Source organism: Macaca nemestrina, chromosome 10 (genome assembly GCF_043159975.1).
Source record: "Macaca nemestrina isolate mMacNem1 chromosome 10, mMacNem.hap1, whole genome shotgun sequence".
In the NCBI taxonomy this organism is placed as follows: domain Eukaryota; kingdom Metazoa; phylum Chordata; class Mammalia; order Primates; family Cercopithecidae; genus Macaca; species Macaca nemestrina.
In genome coordinates, this window is record NC_092134.1 from 13,095,283 (window position 1) to 13,109,457 (window position 14,175).

At 51.1% G+C, this 14,175-nt stretch overlaps 1 protein-coding gene across 6 annotated transcripts in view; it reads right to left on the reverse strand.

The window, feature by feature from the left end:
- Nucleotides 1–500: 500 nt before the first annotated feature.
- Nucleotides 501–14,175, reverse strand: part of LOC105494849 (BICD family like cargo adaptor 1) — a 109,697-nt gene continuing 96,022 nt past the window's right edge. For 4 of the 6 annotated variants that reach the window (XM_011763759.2, XM_071070976.1, XM_011763782.2 and 1 more), the window contains 3 exons: nucleotides 13,860–13,990; nucleotides 5,194–5,314; nucleotides 501–1,993 (listed from right to left, as the gene is read on the reverse strand). In XM_011763759.2, the coding sequence (XP_011762061.1) occupies nucleotides 1,832–1,993; nucleotides 5,194–5,314; nucleotides 13,860–13,990 (414 nt within the window). In that variant the 3' untranslated portion in view covers nucleotides 501–1,831. Of the gene's footprint in view, nucleotides 1,994–4,250; nucleotides 4,360–5,193; nucleotides 5,315–13,859; nucleotides 13,991–14,175 lie in introns of all 6 variants that reach the window. The other 2 variants (XR_003021112.2, XR_011608756.1) reach the window with 1 other exon arrangement.

Here is a 14,175-nt window from a genome sequence, read left to right on the forward strand (position 1 = left end):
AAGCCTTGCACAGGAGCCTGTCGAGGCCCTGGGACACTTCCAGAAGCCAGGTCCATTTTCTCCATGAACAGGTGGTCCAGGGTTGAGTTTCCCCCTAGTTGGACTGGGAGCACATGTGGTAAGATGCCAGGGGAAGGTCCATGTTTATCCTCCACATGCCCGGAAGGATGCAGTGGAAGCCTCTGCCTGGAGTGGTTTCTTTCTGGCTTGAAGTTCCTGCGAAGCTTTAGGGCCCTGCTGGCCTGGGAAGCAGCGCTGGCAGGCCTGCCTTGCGGATGGCACGCTGCAGCACTGGCAGGGGGCAGTGCCAGGCGGGAGGGGCAGGGCAGGATGCCCTTCCTGGCCAAATCCCTTGGTTAAGTACCAGCATCTGCGGTGGCCCAGGTGCAGGGGAACCACTATTGCTACCTCTCCAGCAGCAGCCAGTGGTGAGTCTGATATGTCAGTGGCATTCAGACCAAACCCGCCCCCGCAAATACCCAGAGACTGAGGCAGGAAGCTCTGTAGAAATTCATTTTATTCTTATTCGGACTATTTTCAAAAGAAGCAGTGGTGTGCTGTTTTTCTAAAAATATGCCTTTATAATTTTTATATATGTATATTATAAAATCCATACATGTATTTACATGATTGCTACATACAAAATTACAGCACTGTGGTATGTACACATCTACAGGTACATTCTTGCCGCGCATCCCTGCTGTGCTTTCCCCATGTGAGGGAGGGAGACTGAATCAGTTGTGAGCAGCTGAGGGCTGGCCGGCTGCGGAGCCTCTGAGTTGGGGCCTGGGTGGAAGAGGTGGGGCAGCTGCAGAGGCAGAAGCAGCAGCTGCTACAGGTTTCTCCTGCAGGCCAGCAGGCATCTGGAGGCTTCCAGCAGCTTCCCCCTCTCCTCCACCCTGTGGTGCCTGTGCTGCCCTCAAGGTGGGGTGGCTGACCAGACCCCTCTGGTTCCATTCTGTGGCCTGGGCTTGTTTGGCTGGGCCAAAAAGATATGTATGTGAGGAGTGGAGGAGGGAACTGTGGGAGGAAGAGACCCCATCCAGCCCCAGCCCTGAGCAGGGGAAAGGGTTGGATGGCTAAAGCCTGCAGATGACTGGTGACAACATTCTGCCTGGCCCGGCCCTGCTAAGGGGCAGAGACTGGAGGCTGGGAGGGAGAGCAGTGGCGACCGGGGGACAGGGCCTTCTTCCTCCCTGGGGCTCGGGTGGCCTCAGCTGAGCTTGGGTAAGCGCCAGCTCTTAGACCTTGCGGCCAGAGGCTTGGCCTCCTGCCAGCCGAGGTGCATGCACGCAGGGGAGGGGCTGCCATCTCCCCTTCGACCCTGGGCCAGGGGCTGGGGAAGGAATGGAGGCTTAGGCCTGGCCCACTGCCCCCACAGGACTAGGCCCCCGGGGCTCGGGCCTCCTGAGGCATGCAGAGAAGGGCCTCCATTCCTTCTGTTCCCCATTTGCTAAAATCGAGGAGGCAGCAGTGCCTGGGGGTGGGCTGCGATCTGTTAGGGATGAGCTGCAAAGCCCAACACCAAGGGGCCCTCTGCTCAAGCAGGGGATCCAGGCCTAACCCTGCTCAAGCAGGGGATCCTGGAGAAGCCCAGGCGTGGGCTTGGCCAGGCGGTGGGCCGAGGGAAGCCTTCAGTGGCCAAGGCAGGCCCCCACCTCTAGGTCTCCATTCTCACCAATGAAAGGGAGCAGGCCCTCCCAGACCCATGGGGCCCCAGCATGAGGGGGAGGGCAGCTGCTGAGGTGCGAGCCGCAGGGGAGGCCTCGCCAGCACTGCCTTTCCAGCTGCCTCCAGTCCACCCATCTTTGGTGGCCTCACTCCTCCCAACTTAAATTTTCCTGAAGAATGAGAAGAGTCGTTTGCCTTCAGCGGTGCTGGGCTCATCCCCCCGCCCAGCGCTGTGGCCCCTGCAGAGGGCAGCAGCTGGCTGGCTCCGTTCCTTCAGGTGCGTGTCCATCAGCTGCCGGTCAATGACCCTGTGCATGTCATCCTGCAGAGGGGAGGGGACAGTGGCCAGGACTGAGTAGCTGCTCTCACCTAACCCTGGGGGTGGACAGGGAGGTGGCAACGTCAGACAGATGAGAGATGAGGATGTGATGAGAGGCTGCAGCTAGGACTGCCCTGACCAAGAAAGCGGTGAGCGTGGGCAAGACACCAGGCGCACGCAGGAGCCGCATGGCACCTCCAGCCTCCTCAGGCTCGGGCTGGGGTCTCCTCAACAGTGTTACCCTGCTGGCCTGCCTCGGTCCTCAGCTGACGGCTTGGGTGGTCTGTCCCTGCCGTCTTCACACTAGCACTCCACCTGCTCTAACCAGGCCTCACAGCTCTGCCTCCCGTGTCCTGTGGGCCTGGCTGGTGCCTCCAGTGTGGCTTGCCACCCCCAGCCCCAGCAGGCCCTAGGGCCACCTCAGCTTAACAGCTGCCCAGCCCAGTGGCCTGGCCTCAGGGGTTCCTCCTGTCTTTTCCAATCATTGCAGCCTGAGTTGCTGATGCCCAGGCACCAACAGCAGCCCCACATGGCAAGGATGCCCTGGGTGCTGCCCTAGACCCCGCTGCTGAGGCTCCCATCTGCACCAGAGGCCAGGGGCCGCACGGTCTTCAGGGGCTGTCCCGCACCAAATCAGGCCCATTTCTTCAGCCTCCTCACTGGGGCGGGGCCGTCCCCAACTCGAATTCATTCACGTGGCCCAGAAAATGCCCCCCGACAGCCCACCCCGCCATGTTTTACAGAGCAGCAGCCTCTCCCATAGAGGAGCCTGCGGACAGGGCAGCTCCACTCTGGTGGCTAGACTCTGACCCTGGGTAAGACTCCATTTGACAAAACAGTTCTGCCACTAAAAAAGTTTGAAGGCCGGGCGCGGTGGCTCACGCCTGTAATCCCAGCACTTTGGGAGGCCGAGGCGGGCGGATCACGAGGTCAGGAGATCGAGACCATCCTGGCTAACACGGTGAAACCCTGTCTCTACTAAAAATACAAAAAATTAGCCAGGCGTGGTGGCGGGTGCCTGTAGTCCCAGCTACTCAGAAGGCTGAGGCAGGAGAATGGCGTGAACCCAGGAGGTGGACCTTGCAGTGAGCCGAGATGGCGCCACTGCACTCCAGCCTGGGCAACAGAGCGAGACTCTGTCTCAAAAAGAAAAAAAAAAAAGAAATATGCGCAGCCTGTGTAATTAGTATCATCCATAAACATAACACGCGTCTGCTCAATTCCTCCATGACTTGAACCTGGCAGGCTCTGCGGCATCCTGGTAAGACCCCAAGCTTTTCTGGCTAAACCCTAGAGTGAGTCAACCTGCGGTGTCCAAGCACAGGACAGGTGAGGCCTGCGTTCAGGGCAGGCTCCCTGTGGCCGGGGCAGATGACCTCTTTGGTTCCGAGCAGCCACTCATGAGATGAGGGCATGAAGTTGGGCTGGCCAGGCCCCTCCATCTGAGCAGCTTGTCCACTCCTCCTCCCTCCCACCCGTGGGTGTCATTCTAGTATCTCTGCAGGTTTCAGCATGAAACGAAGGGGCCTGAAACGAAGGGGCCTTCTGGAGTCATCATGGCGTCGCAGTGAGTGTGGACCCCTCAGGCTCTCCGGCTCAGGGCCTGCTCTCCAGCCTCCCCATCCTCTCAACCCTGTCCTTCAGACTCAGCTTGTTCCTGGTCTTCTCCTTGCCCTTGTCTTCTTCCCTTCTCTTCCAACCCCTTTTCTGCTCGCCCCTCAGAGCTGACACCGTGCCAGGTATTTGCCAACACACGGTCCCCCTACTTATCAGGTTCCAGTGTATGGTCCTTGGCACGGTGCCCTGCAGTCACGACGCGCTTGATAAAATCTACGTTAAATCCAACGTGAGAATGCTAAAGGGCCTTTCAAAAACCAACTTTTCAAAGCTGCCAGTGTTTTGTTTGGCACACTGAAAACTGCATTTTTAAACTTTAAGCAATCAGGTCTATCCAGGTCGCCCTTTAGAGTTTCCCAGACACATGCTGCTCATCATTCCATGCCTGCTGGTCCCTCAGTGGACGGAACAGCCATCTATGAGAAGATGGCACCAGCCGTCAACACTGGGCCACACGCTGCCGAGGAGCTCACTGGACGCGCCTGTGATGGAGGAGGGAGCTGGGACTCAAGGGCATGTCACACTGCACAGAGATGACGCCAGGCTCCAGCACACAGAACACAGTGGGCCATGAGGGGAGGCGGTGGGGCGGCACAGCGATGGCAGGGCGAGAGGGTGGATGGGGTGCAGGGCTCAGGCTCACCTCAAAGGCAGGAGGGGTGTACAACTAAAGCTGTTGATACGGGAACTGAGAAAGGCCACTAGATCAGAAACCAAAGGAGCCAGATAGTAAAAAGCCCTGAGGAAGCAAACTGTAGCCGGGAGAGAAGAGAGAGAACGGCGGTCAGCCAGGGCACGGCCAGCTGGCTGCTGTGCAGGAGCTGAGGAGCCAGGGACGGGCACCCTGCGGTGGGGCCAGTGCTCTGGCTGCCAGCCCCATGGGGCCCTGGGAGGAATGGTCACCAAGAACCTGCCCTCCACGGGGGTCTTACCTTGTAAAGCCACAGACGGCTTTTCATCTGTCTAGATGAGAATTCTTGGGGAGAAATATTAATGTTTATACCCATATCCTAAAACTGTGCTACCTAAACCTCACCAACAAAACCCAGCCAGCCACAGCCCGGCCCAGTGAGGAGCCATGCTGGACTGTGCAAACAGTGGGCCTAGAGAGGGGCCCACTGATCCCTCTTCCCCAGGGCCTGCACCAGCACAGTGCTCTTTGGAAAAAGGAGGCTGGCCCTTGAGAAGGGGAAGGGCGGCAGCTGCTGGCTGCAGGAGGGTTGCTGAGCCGCATCCAGCTGTGAATTTTCATGCAATTATATTGAGCTTCCTGTGCTTCCATGTTAACCAGTTGTTTCTTTCCAGCTTAATGCCCAGACAACCAGCTGAAAGGGGAGCCCCACTCCAAGTCTGGAGATCACTACATCTCCAGACAGCAGCAGCCTGGGCACTGTCGCTCAAGAGCATCCTTAAGCGTTCTTCCCCAAGGACTCAGGGACGTGAGCTCTGGATCTTGCCAGGTGAAGACTGGGATGCGCTGCTCACCCAGTCACATGGGACCCTGCAGTGACAAACTCCTTACTCTGCCTGGCTCAGAGATTCCTCTTGGAGTCTCCTCTCGCCCTGGATCTCAGGCTCTGGTTTACCTGCCAAGCTTCCAGCTGCTGCGAGAGGTTCAGTTTCTGCTGAATGGCATCCAGCAACTGGCTGTTCAGAGACATCATATCCATCCTGCACTTGGCGAGTTCCAGCTCCACAGCGTTCTTCCTGAGAACAGACAAGCCAGGGTGAACATGCACACCTTGTGCCAGAGGCATCTGGTCTTTACTTGGGGTACCTGGAGTCCACAGGATGAGGAAACAGGCTCTGATCCTGAACTCACAACAAACAGCAGCTGCAACAATAACTATGATGTTGCCTGTAGAGGGCTAGTTTGCAACATGTTTTCACATATATTCTCTCAGTTTTCATGACCAACCTGTAGGTGAAAGGAGTATTTGTCATCCCCACCTCACAGATAAAGAAACAGAAGTTGAGGGTGGGCGTGGTGGCTCATGCCTGTAATCCCAGCACTTTGGGAGGCCGAGGCGGGTGGATCACCTGAGGTCGAGGGTTTGAGACCAGCCTGACCAACATGGAGAAACCCTGTCTCTACTAAAAATACAAAATTAGCTGGGCATGGTGGCACATGTCTGTACTCCCAGGTACTCAGGCTGAGGCAGGAGAATTGCTTGAACCCGGGAGGAGGAGGTTGCAGTGAGCCGAGATCGTGCCATTGCACTCCAGCCTGGGCAAAAAGAGCAAAGCTCCGTCTCACACACACACACACACACACACACAAAAGCACACACACAAGTACACACACAAATAGAAGTTGAAAAAGCACAATACTAAAATGAGGACTGGAACCCAGAGGGGATCAAAGGCCTCACACAGCATAAAGGAGCTACTCATCCTTCCCCAAAATGGCCCATTCCCCACTGGAAGACAGGAACCTTGTCCTGCTGGTATAGAAGGGATTCCTTGTAGTTAGCAACCTCCCTTAGGGGAACTGTCCTGAAGATACAGAGGTGTGTAAAGGTAGCCACACAGTGGTGATCATCACAGCTTAGCTAATCAGAGTAGCCAAGCGGTCATAAATGATATAATGGAATACAGTCACCAGTAAACACCATAACGTGTGGCCGGGCGTGGTGGCTCATGCCTGTAATCCCAGCACTTTGGGAGGCCGAGGTGGAAGGATTACCTGAGATCAAGAGTTTGAGATCAGCCTGGCCAACATGGCAAAACCCCATCTCTGCTAAAAATACAAAAATTAGCTGGGTGTGGTGGCAGGTGCCTGTAATCCCAGCTACTCAGGAGGCTGAGGCAGGAGAATCGCTTGAACCTAGGAGGCGGAGGTTGCAGTGAGCCAAGATCACGCCACTGCACTCCAGCCTGGGCAACAGAGCAAGACACTGTCTCAAAAAAACAAAACAAAACAAAACAAAACAACAAAACACCACAAAAAACCCATGAGGTAGAATATTGACAGTTCATAACATATTGCTGAGTGGAAAAGCACCAGAAAACAGGATCTAGTATAACACTAGTTTTGTAAAACAAAAACTGCCTGTGTCCACTGGGTGCAGTGGCTCACGCCTCTAATCCCAGCACTTTGGGAGGCCAAGGTGGGCGGATCACTTGAGGTCGGGAGTCCGAGACCAGCCTGACCAACATGGAGAAACCCTGCCTCTACTAAAAATACAAAAATTAGCCGGGCGTGATCCCAGCTACTCTGGAGGCTGAGGCAGGAGAATCACTTGAATCCGGGAGGCGGAGGTTGCAGTGAGCCGAGATAGTGTCATTGCACTATCTTGTTGCCAGCTTGGGCAACAAGAGCGAAACTCTGTCTCAAAACAAAACAAAACAAAAAACTGCCGGTGCGTTCAATGGATATGCACAAAAATGTCTAGCTGGTTATCTCTGGGTGATTACTGATGGGTAACTCCTCTGACATAATTTTGCATTTTTTATTATCACATTTGTATTTCACGTATTACTTTGTTCACCTTTCCCAACATTCCTAAATCACAGCTGTTCAATGCAAAAGAAAATTAATTTTTTTCGAGGGCAGGGGAACGGGAATAAAGGCGGAAGGACCTCTGCAGAGGCAGCCCTGGTTGCCCAACTGCAGAAACGTGTATTATTTAGCCCTTGCCTTCATTAATCGCTCCCTCAAGGACTCGAAACAGCAAAGCTAACAAAAGCGTGCCCCTTGTACAGGGCCAGCGACTAATGTGCAGGACTCAAGGGCAGCTAGAGGATCCGCCTGCAGGGGCCGCCTAGCTCCAGCTTCACAACACCGACTGCACTAACCGAAGTGCGGCCGGAAAAAGGAACAGGTGGATCCCACTCGCAAAGTGCTCAGGCCACTGCTGCGACCAGCACTTCTTCTTTGGTTTCAGGTCTACCGAGCAATTAGCCACCTGTGCTGACACCGCAAAGTGCGCCCCGCCCGCCTTCCCTAGAGAAACCGCTCCAGACAGCTCAGCCACCGCATCAGCCCCGCCCACTGCGACAGCGATAGGACTCGAGCCCCGTCCAATGGATGCTAAGGACTCAGATGCCAAAGGCTGCCTCCGTCACACCACTGCTATTGGCTCGCAGCAAGCAGCGGAAATCCTCACGCGGCATGGGTTGCCATGGACACCCGTCCAGCAGCGTCAGAACCCCTGGTGCCGCACGGCAGCCGCTGCCTCCTGAGCTTTCGGCGTCCCCCGGCAGGTGGCGCCCAGAGCAGCGGGAGCCCCAAGAATGTGCTGACTAACGCTGCCGCCGAGGGGCCGAGGGGCCGAGGGCTACAGCGGCGGCGCCGCGCCGGGCATGGTAGGGTTCCCTTCCTTCCCAAAAAGGCCCTGAGGCAGGGTCTGTCTGGACGACCTCCAATCCTGGCCACACGCTGCACCCTTGGGACATTTGCTCACCAAGGAATAAGTGCTTGTCATTCATGGGAAACCCCAGACCAGGATCAACACATTAATCACATTTTAAAAATAGGAATATTTCCAAGGGCTCGAATAATTCCTTTTTACAAATGAAACCACCACTAACTGAGTTGTTTTGTAAGGCAGATTGCTAGCGCAAGATTTTTTTTTTGGTTTTAGTGAAGGCCTTTCACCTGCAAGGAGATAAAAAAATTGCTACTTAATTTTCCTGAAACTCATTTATTGTATAGGAGAAGGTGCACCTTAAGGTTTCTGCAGCCCAGTGACGAGAAGGAAGTTATTTTTCTTAGGGATTCTCACCCCTCACTACACATTAAAATCAACGGGGAAAGAAGTGGGCCCCAACTGACCCCACCCAGTGATTTCAACTGTATTGTTCTGGTGAGGTTCCTGGTGTCTCAGAGCTTCCCAGATGATTGTAATGTGTAGCCAGGATGGAGAATCAGAGATAATGTATATGGAAGAAGTATCTGGTAAAACCAAGGTCCTATACAAATGGAGGGTGTGGTTTCCTCTTTAAATGATTCCTTAGGCTTGTTGTCTCAATTCTTGTGTAACAAAAATTCATTTCTAAGGTATAGGAAAAGAACTGTCCTCCCAGAGTAACCTAACTGCCCAGCCAGCCCTGTTCTATAGGAGTCCAGGAAGGACAGGACCCTTACTCTAGAGTTCTCCCTACTGGTGGAATCTTTCCAGAGGGGAGGATTTGCAAGTCTAATCAGGCTCCTGGATAGTAACTGGGCCTCCTTTGAAAGCAGGCAAGGGCATACATTTCAAGGTTTCATGTAGATTTGCTCACCTAGGTGGCAGAGCTAGGTTTTACTTTTTTTTTTTAAAGGGAGGAAGACTGGACAACTTGCTTCTTCTCTCCTGCACCCTGACACTTTCTGTTTGTATCCCCCACCTTCCATCCCACCTTCCAGGCTGATGACAGAATATGATCTTAATGTTCAGCTTCTTGTTTGAGAGAAGGTAACCAATCCATGTGTACTTCTATCTTCATTCTGCCTTTTGTTTTGTTTTGTTTTGAGGCCGGATCTTGCTCTGTCATCCAGGCTGGAGTGCAGTGGCATGATCACAGCTCACTGCAGCCTCAACCTTCTGGGCTCAAGTGATCCTCCCATCTCAGCCTCTTGAGTATCTGGGACTCCAAGAGTGTACCACCACACTCAGCTAATTTTTTAATTTGTATTTTTAGTAGAGACAGGGTCTCGCTATGTTGCCCAGGCTGGTCTTGAACTCCTAGGCTTAAGCAATCCTCCCATCTTGGCCTCCCAAAGTGCCAGGATTACAGGTGCCTTGCCTGGCCTCCTTCTGCTTTTGATTTCTAATGGACTTCCACGATTAGCATCTTCACTTTACCATTTTATTCCATCACACAATTTCACTGTTATTCATAAAGGTATGCTGCCTCCTCTATCACACTGTTACTTTTTTTCGAGGCAGGGCCTCACTCTGTCACCCAAGCTGGAGGGCAGTGGCAATCTTGGCTCACTGCAACCTCCGTCTCCTGAATTTGTGATCCTCCAACCTGGCTACTTTTTTTTTTTTTTTTGGTAGAGATGGGGTTTCACCATGTTGGCCAGGTTGGTCTCGGATGACTGACCTCAAGTGATCCACCTGCCTCAGCCTCCCAAAGTGCTGGGAATGCAGGCCTGAGCTGCCGCACCCCAGCCTTATCACACTGTTTACTTAAGTATCCACTAACTAAATATAGTGGAAATCCAAGCAGCAAAGATACATCCTTATGTGGGCTTCACCAAGAACAATTTCTAAAATGAACTACAAACTGACAGACACCACAACATGAGGTTCTGACCAGAAAGAAAAGGGGACCCAAAAGTAAAACAGAAATGGAGATAATCAAAATGATGAAAGAGAACAGAAGGGAGGGGAAAGTGTGTGTGGAAATGAGAAGGTTAGAGTATGAATAATTTTTTTTTTTTTTGAGACAGAGTCCCCATTCTGTTGCCCAGGCTGGAGTGCAATGGCGCGATCTTGGCTCACTACAACCTCCGCCTCCCGGGTTCAAGTGATTCTCCTGCCTCAGCCTCCCAAGTAGCTGGGATTACAGGCGCCCGCCACCATGCTCGGCTAATTGTTGTAGTTTTAGTAGAGACGGGGTTTCATTATGTTGGCCAGGCTGGCCTCAAACTCCTGACCTTAGGTGATCTGCCTGCCTCGGCCTCCCATAGCGCTGGCATTACAGGTGTGAACCACTGCAACCGGTCTGAGTATAAGGAATTTTAAAGTCAGAAGTGAAAATGTATGTCATACTATTTTTTTACAAAGGCATATAGTATCTTATTTACAAATTGTTTCCAAGGAGCTCATTTTAGCTTCCCAACAAGTAGCAGTGTAGCAGAGGGAAAAGGGTGTCAGGAAGATGGGAATCAGAAGACCTGAGGTGGAGGCTCATGAGTCACTGCTGGCTGTGGCCCTGGCAAAGTATTTCTTAGTTTCCTCATCTGTAAAATTGGGATTAGAAATTTTTACTTCTTACTGTGGCTGGGAGGATTGAAGAATAAAAGTGTTGGCCGGGTGCTGTGGCTCATGCCTATAATCCCAGCACTTTGGGAGGCCAGGGCGGGTGGTTCACAAGGTCAGGAGATCAAGACCATCCTGGCTGACATGGTGAAACCCCATCTCTACTAAAAATACAAAAAATTAGCCAGGCATGGTGGCACATGCCTGTAGTCCCAGCTACTCAGGAGGCTGAGGCAGGAGAATCGTTTGAACCTGGGAGGCGGAGTTTGCAGTGAGCCGAGATTATGCCATTGCACTCCAGCCTGGGCGACTGAGTGAGACTCCGTCTCAAAAAAAAAAAAAAAAAAAAAGAATAAAAGTTATTTGTAAACTATAAAGTGATGTATAAATATTACTATTGGCTGGGCACAGTGGCTCACACCTGTAATCCCAGCACTTTGGGAGGCTGAGGCAGGTGGATCACTTGAGGTCAGGAGTTTGAGACCAGCCTGACCAACATAGTGAAACCCTGTCTCTACTAATACAAAAATTAGCCAAGCACAGGCGGCGGGCGCATGTAATCCCAGCTACTTGGGAGGCTAAGGCAGGAGAATCGCTTGAACCTGGGAGGTGGAGGTTGCAGTGAGCCGAGGTCGTGCCATTGCTCTCCAGCCTAGGCGACAGAGCAAGACTCCAATCTCAAAAAAAATAAGCAAAATAAAGAAATATTACTATTAATATGTTGTAAATGACCCCAAAGTAGATACATTTTTGGTAACTATCTCCTCACACTCCTTGAACAGGGTGGGGCTTGGCACACTGACTCATGCTTATAATCTCAGCACTTTGGGCAGATCCCTGGAGCCCATGAGTTCAAGACTAGCCTGAGCAACAGGGCAAAACTTCGTCTCTACAAAAAACAAAAACTAGCCAGGTGTGGTGGTGTGCACCTGTAGTCCCAGCTACTCGGGAGGCTAAGAGATGAGAGTATTGCTCCAGCCCAGGAGGTCAAGGATGCACTGAGCTGTGACTGGGCCACTATAATCCAGCCTGGGTGGCAGAGTAAGACCCTGTCTCAAAAAAATAAATACATAAAAAGTAATTCACAGGGGGATGGGGGATATGTAAGTATGTTTGTGTCCAAAGATTCTGAATGTAAGAGAATGCATTTATGAAGAAAATGTGGCCAGGCCAGGCGTGGTGGCTCATGTCTGTAATCCTAACACTTTGAGAGGTCAAGGTGGGCAGATCACTTGAGGCCAGGAGTTCGAGAGTAGCCTGGCCAACATGGTAAAACCCCATCTCTACTAAAAATACAAAAATTAGCCAGGCGTGGTGGTGTGTGCCTGTAATCCCAGCTACTCGGGAGGCTGAGGCACGAGAATAGCTTGAACCCAAGAGGCGGAGGTTGCAGTGAGCTGTGAGCATGGGTGACAGAGTGAGACTTTCTCTCAAAAAAATAAAGTAAAATAAAAGAAACGCAGCTGGGCGCAGTAGCTCACACCTATAATCTCAGCATTTTGGGAGGCTAAGGTGGGTGGATCACTTGAACCTGGGAGTTCGAGACCAGCCTGGGTAACACGGTAAAAACCCATATCTACAAAAAAATACAAAAATTAGCCCGGCATGGTGACACAGCTACTTGGGAGGCTGAGGAGGGACGATCACTTGAGCCCAGGAGGTGGAAGCTGCAGTGAGTTATGATGGTGTCACTGCACTCCAGCCTGGGTGACAAAGAGAGACCCTGTCTCAAACAAACAAACAAACACACACAAAACATTTTTAAAAAGACCTAGTTGGCTGGGCACAGTGGCTCACGCCTGTAATCCCAGGACTTTGGGAGCCTGAGGTAGAAGGATTGCTTGAGCCCAGGAGTTCAAGACCATCCCCGGCAACATGGCAAAACCCTGTCTCTAACAAAAATACAAAAAATTAGCCAAGTGTGGTAGTGTGTACCTGAGGTCCCAGCTACTCGGGAGGTTGAGGTGGGAGGATCGCTTGAGACCAGGATGGGGAGGCTGCAGTGAGCCAAGATCATGCCACTGCACTCCAGCCTGGGTGACAGAGTGAGACCCTGTCTCAAAAAAAAAAAAAAAAAAAAAAAAAAAGACCTAGTTTATTGGAAATATGAGGGACAGAGGAAAATGCTAAATGATGCTATGGTATGCAATCAAACCCAGAATGCAGCAAATCTATGAGACAAATGATCCAGTTTCTTCAACAAATAAATATAATATGAAAAAGAAAAAAGAGGAGATGTTACAGACTTCTGGGACACATCAGTTAAATAGAATATGTAGGCTTTGGAGTCTGACTCTAAATCAGTTATAAAAAGATATTTATGGGCCAACTGGGGAAATTCTAACATCAACTGGATACTGATGTTATTAAGAATTATTTTTTTCAAGTGTGATCACTGTATTGTGGTTTTTTTTTTTTTTTTTTTTTTAAAGTCTTTGTGGTAGAGATGTATACTGATGTGTTTATGGAGGAGATGACACTATGTCTTGTGATTTAACATAATCCAACAGGGAGGTGGAGGAAGTGGGTGAGGATATAGATGAAATAACACTGACCATATGCTGATTAGTATTGAGGCTGAGAGATGAAGTCGTCTTACATCTTCTATTTTTGTGTTTGCTTAAAAATGTCCATAATAAAAAAATAGAAACAAAAACCAAAAAAAACTAAAAAAAAAAAAAAAAACATGAGGTAGACGTATACATGCGATAAAATTGGAGGCCGGGCGTGGTGGCTCATGCCTATAATCCCAGCACTTTGGGAGGCCAAGGTGGGTGGATCACCTGAGGTCAGGAGTTTGAGACCAGCCTGGCCAATATGGTGAAACCCTGTCTCTACTAAAAATACAAAAATTAGCTGGGCATGGTGGCAGGCACCTGTAATCCCAGCTACTTAGGAGGCTGACAGGAGAATTGCTTGAACCCGGAGGCAGAGGTTGCAGTGAGCCAAGATGGCGCCATTGCACTCCAGCCTGGACAAGAAAGGCGAAACTCCTTCTCAAAAAAAAAAAAAAAGGAAAGTTCTTTAAGATATAAGTGCAAAAGAAGGCAAGACATGTAGAGTATCATCCTATTGATGTCTAAAAACACCTAACAACTACATTGCCTATATACCTACATATGCATAAGAAAAAGAGCTGCAAAAAATGCACACTTAACTTTCAATACTAGCATGTGTCTGGGGAGGAGAATGGGAATGGGGGTGGGGGTGGGTAGTGTGGAAACTCTAACTTTTACTTTCGTATTCTTTTGTATAATTTAATTTAAAAAATTGAGCACATGCTCAATTCTATATACTCAACTTTATCTTAAGAATAAAGTGAAGCCATCCCTACTCACTTTGCAATGGCCTCGTCACGGTCCTTGATGGCCTTCTGAAGCTGCTCCTTTGGCTCCTTGTCCTCAGATGTGACTCTGAGTCGGTCTCTCTCCTCTTTTAGGGCAGTCATCTCCACACTCAGCAGTGTCACCTAACAGGAGAATGAACATGGTATCACTGCTGCTATCCTTGGTGTTTTTCCCTCTTGGAGGGAAAAAGGAACAAAGAGACTCCAGGCAGACCCAGGGTACATGTGCGGGGGTGCAGCTGGTAGCATTCCACTGCCATCCTGCTCCAAGGAAGGGCCTGTCTCTCTTGAAGAAAGGGTACCACATC